The sequence below is a fragment of the Cyprinus carpio genome, chromosome A19 (genome assembly GCF_018340385.1).
Source record: "Cyprinus carpio isolate SPL01 chromosome A19, ASM1834038v1, whole genome shotgun sequence".
NCBI lineage: Eukaryota > Metazoa > Chordata > Actinopteri > Cypriniformes > Cyprinidae > Cyprinus > Cyprinus carpio.
The window spans coordinates 10,564,021-10,567,075 of record NC_056590.1 but is presented as its reverse complement, the minus strand read 5'-3'; the positions used below and the strand labels follow the sequence as shown (position 1 = coordinate 10,567,075).

The window sequence follows — 3,055 nt, the reverse complement described above, 5'->3', positions numbered from 1 at the left end:
ATAAATACGTTTCATATTACAAAATCTACAAATTGGTGTTACAACTGAAGTCTTCAGATGATGCCAATTCGTTCAACAGTTCATATAAGCACCACATTAAGATACACCACAGATCAAAAGTTTGGGTTGGTACATTTTTTTATGTTTTTAAAAACATTAATATTGTGAAAAATTCACAACTTGAAATTGAACTATTTTAATGTATTTTATAAAATAATTATTAAATTAATATATATATAATAATTTATTTCTGTGAGGTCAAAGATAATTTTTTCAGCAGTCATTACTACAGTCTTCAGCGTCACATGATCCTTCAGAAATAATTATAATATGTTGATTTGGTGCTCAAGAAACAATTCTTATTAAAGAACCAAAGCTGAAAAAATTGTGCTGCTTATTATTTTTGTGGAAATCGTGACACCTTTTTTCAGAATTATATGATAAACAAAAAGTTCAAAGGAACGGTATTTATTTGATTTTTTTTTTTTTAACAACAATCTTTGCAGTCCATTTTTAACAATTTAATGTGTCCTTACTGGATAAAAAATAAAAAAATAATTTATTTATTTATTTATTTTTAATCTTATTAACTCCAAACCTTTGAACAAACAAATATATTTTACTTTTCTTTCCACTTCCCCAAATAATACTGATACTAAATAAATGAAAAGTAGCATTAAGGAGCAGTTAGGTTTCTAACCTGCTATTTCCTCTGAAAGACTGGGTGCATCTCCAATACTCTCTGTCCCATCATCCACTGGGGCTGTAGGGTCCACAGCAGCCTCCTAAAAGTCAAAAGTGCACATCACTACATCTGATTCATTCATACAAATGAGACAATATCACTAACACAAGCATTTTGATAATATGTTGTGCAAACCTCCGGAGAGAGCAGAGTCCAGCTGTTACTGGATGACCCGGTGCTGCCAGTGCTGTTATCAGACATGGCCCTCTTGTGGCTCTGCACAGCACCTACATAATGAAGATAACCACATTCAGAAAGATTACTTTACTACCAGTATCTAATGTTCTGCCCAGGCCATCATATTCAGTAAAATGAGCTGTAGCATATACATTAATAGATTTGTACTGATTTCATAATTAACCCTCTGCAAACAGAGTAACTGTACTGATTTTGATGTTTGACTGCAATAAAACACACCCTATAACTTCAACATTTGCCATTAGTTTTAAAAATAGCAATATTTTTACTTTGAAATTCATCATAGATGATCACTTAAAACAAATATGCATTTTATTGGATCGTCTTTTTGTTACATCTAATGGCAATGCATTATCAATAACCCCTAAAATCACCTGTCTTCAGAGCATAACTCAATTTATATTGATTATAATAACATATACTGAATAAAAAAAAACATAAATGTGTGTCTTTCAATTAAACATTAGTATTATATCCTGACAGTAAGATGTTAATTGTCTAAGATTTCAAAACTGCCTCTATTTTTGACAATGTTGTCACTACCCTCTCTAAGTGAGTCCTATTAGTTGCAAGCAACATTTGAAACACAAAATGGTTATTTTAATACATGTGATGTGCACAATTTCATTTAGCCAACATGCAAGATTTCCAAAAAGACTGGTGACAGCTCAATAGATTGGTTGAAAATCTGAACCCTCTAGTCTCATTCATACATTCATTCATTCAAGCGAATGCTAGATTTGTCAATATTTATATGACATATTTGACACATTGTGTTTGTATCCGACAGTGATGACACATAAAGAGTGACAGGCAAGGAAAAGCACATTTTGTGAGAAAACAGAGGAAAGCTTGAACCCACACATATACGATACCGCTTGAAATGAACAGGTTTACAAAACAACAATCCTTCACAATGCATAAACCTTATATTTCCAGGTTTTTTGCTGCATTCCTCAAGAATCTGTGAATCTAATCACACTTGTTATATAATCCACACTGGCGCACTGTTTACCTTATTTATTCAATTAGACAGAACCGATGCAATCAACAAGATAACGATTACACCGAGCTATTACATAACAACAGTCAAACCCAAGCCACGAACAATACACAAGAGACCGTCTATAAAGAGAGTCTATAAAGGCACACTCAAAGCGTGACCAAAAATGGTCGGACGGCCTCATTGCATTCCTGGCCTATTGTTTATCGCGTTTAAATGGACATATTTAACTCGGTAACGCGCTGTCATAATGGTGATGCACGCACAGCGCAGGCTGCGTATTTACATTGTGCACGGTGGTCAATTCAGCAGCACCACACGCCTTCCAGAGTGAACACAACCCTCTTCCGCACGAAATGAGGATACTTACCTACTCATTCCAGATTACAAACACGGATGCTGTTATAGCAAACGCTTACCGTGCTTAAAACGGCCTCAGACGAGCTGCGCAGGCGTTATTCCGTCAGCAATCGTTCAGTTGCACCACTCGCGAACTTCGCAACTTTGGGGCATTCCGAGTTTGCGTTTCTCTCCAATAGAACTCCGATACCGTTCCGCTCAAGCACTAAACAGCCAATGGGAATAAAGTGTCGTGTCGCGCATACAGACAGCTCATTTCAGCTGTGACTGACAAAGGCAGGTGAAAGTGACAATCTAAACGTGAAGTGCGGTCTTATCGTTGACTTGAGGGAAAGTAAAGACTCCCAACAGCATGCATTAACTCCCTATATATAGGGACAAGACATGTTCTCCTCCAGCAGTCTAATGACACGTCTACACAACAAGAGCTAAATCTGTTGGGACTTCCCAAATGCCTGTGTGCTAACAGCTGGGCTGTAGCCTAAATAAACATTGCTCTGGTGTTACAACATGTTCTTTTGTAATTAACGCATTGCTAAAGTAAATAGATATTTATAAAACATTGCTATGTTGTATTAAAGGAAGCATCAAACAACATACTTTAACCATGGTTCCCAAACATTTTTTTTCCAGGGGACCCCTATTTTAATACCCACCACCCCCTAAAATCTGTTAAATTCTTAATAAAACAAACATTAAAATAATTACATTATCAACAATGGCCGGAATGGGGAAAAAATGCTGGTTAG

The 3,055-nt window shown here is 35.8% G+C and overlaps 1 protein-coding gene across 5 annotated transcripts in view; it reads right to left on the bottom strand.

The window, feature by feature from the left end:
• LOC109052829 (pre-B-cell leukemia transcription factor-interacting protein 1-like) overlaps window positions 1–2,717 on the bottom strand; it is an 11,099-nt gene extending 8,382 nt beyond the window's left edge. For 2 of the 5 annotated variants that reach the window (XM_042776338.1, XM_042776342.1), the window contains exons 1-3: window positions 2,366–2,715; window positions 881–972; window positions 701–785 (exon numbers count right to left, since the gene is read on the bottom strand). In XM_042776338.1, coding sequence (XP_042632272.1) covers window positions 701–785; window positions 881–946 — 151 coding nt within the window. In that variant the 5' untranslated portion in view covers window positions 947–972; window positions 2,366–2,715. The other 3 variants (XM_042776341.1, XM_042776340.1, XM_042776339.1) reach the window with 3 other exon arrangements.
• Between the last annotated feature and the right edge of the window lie 338 nt (window positions 2,718–3,055).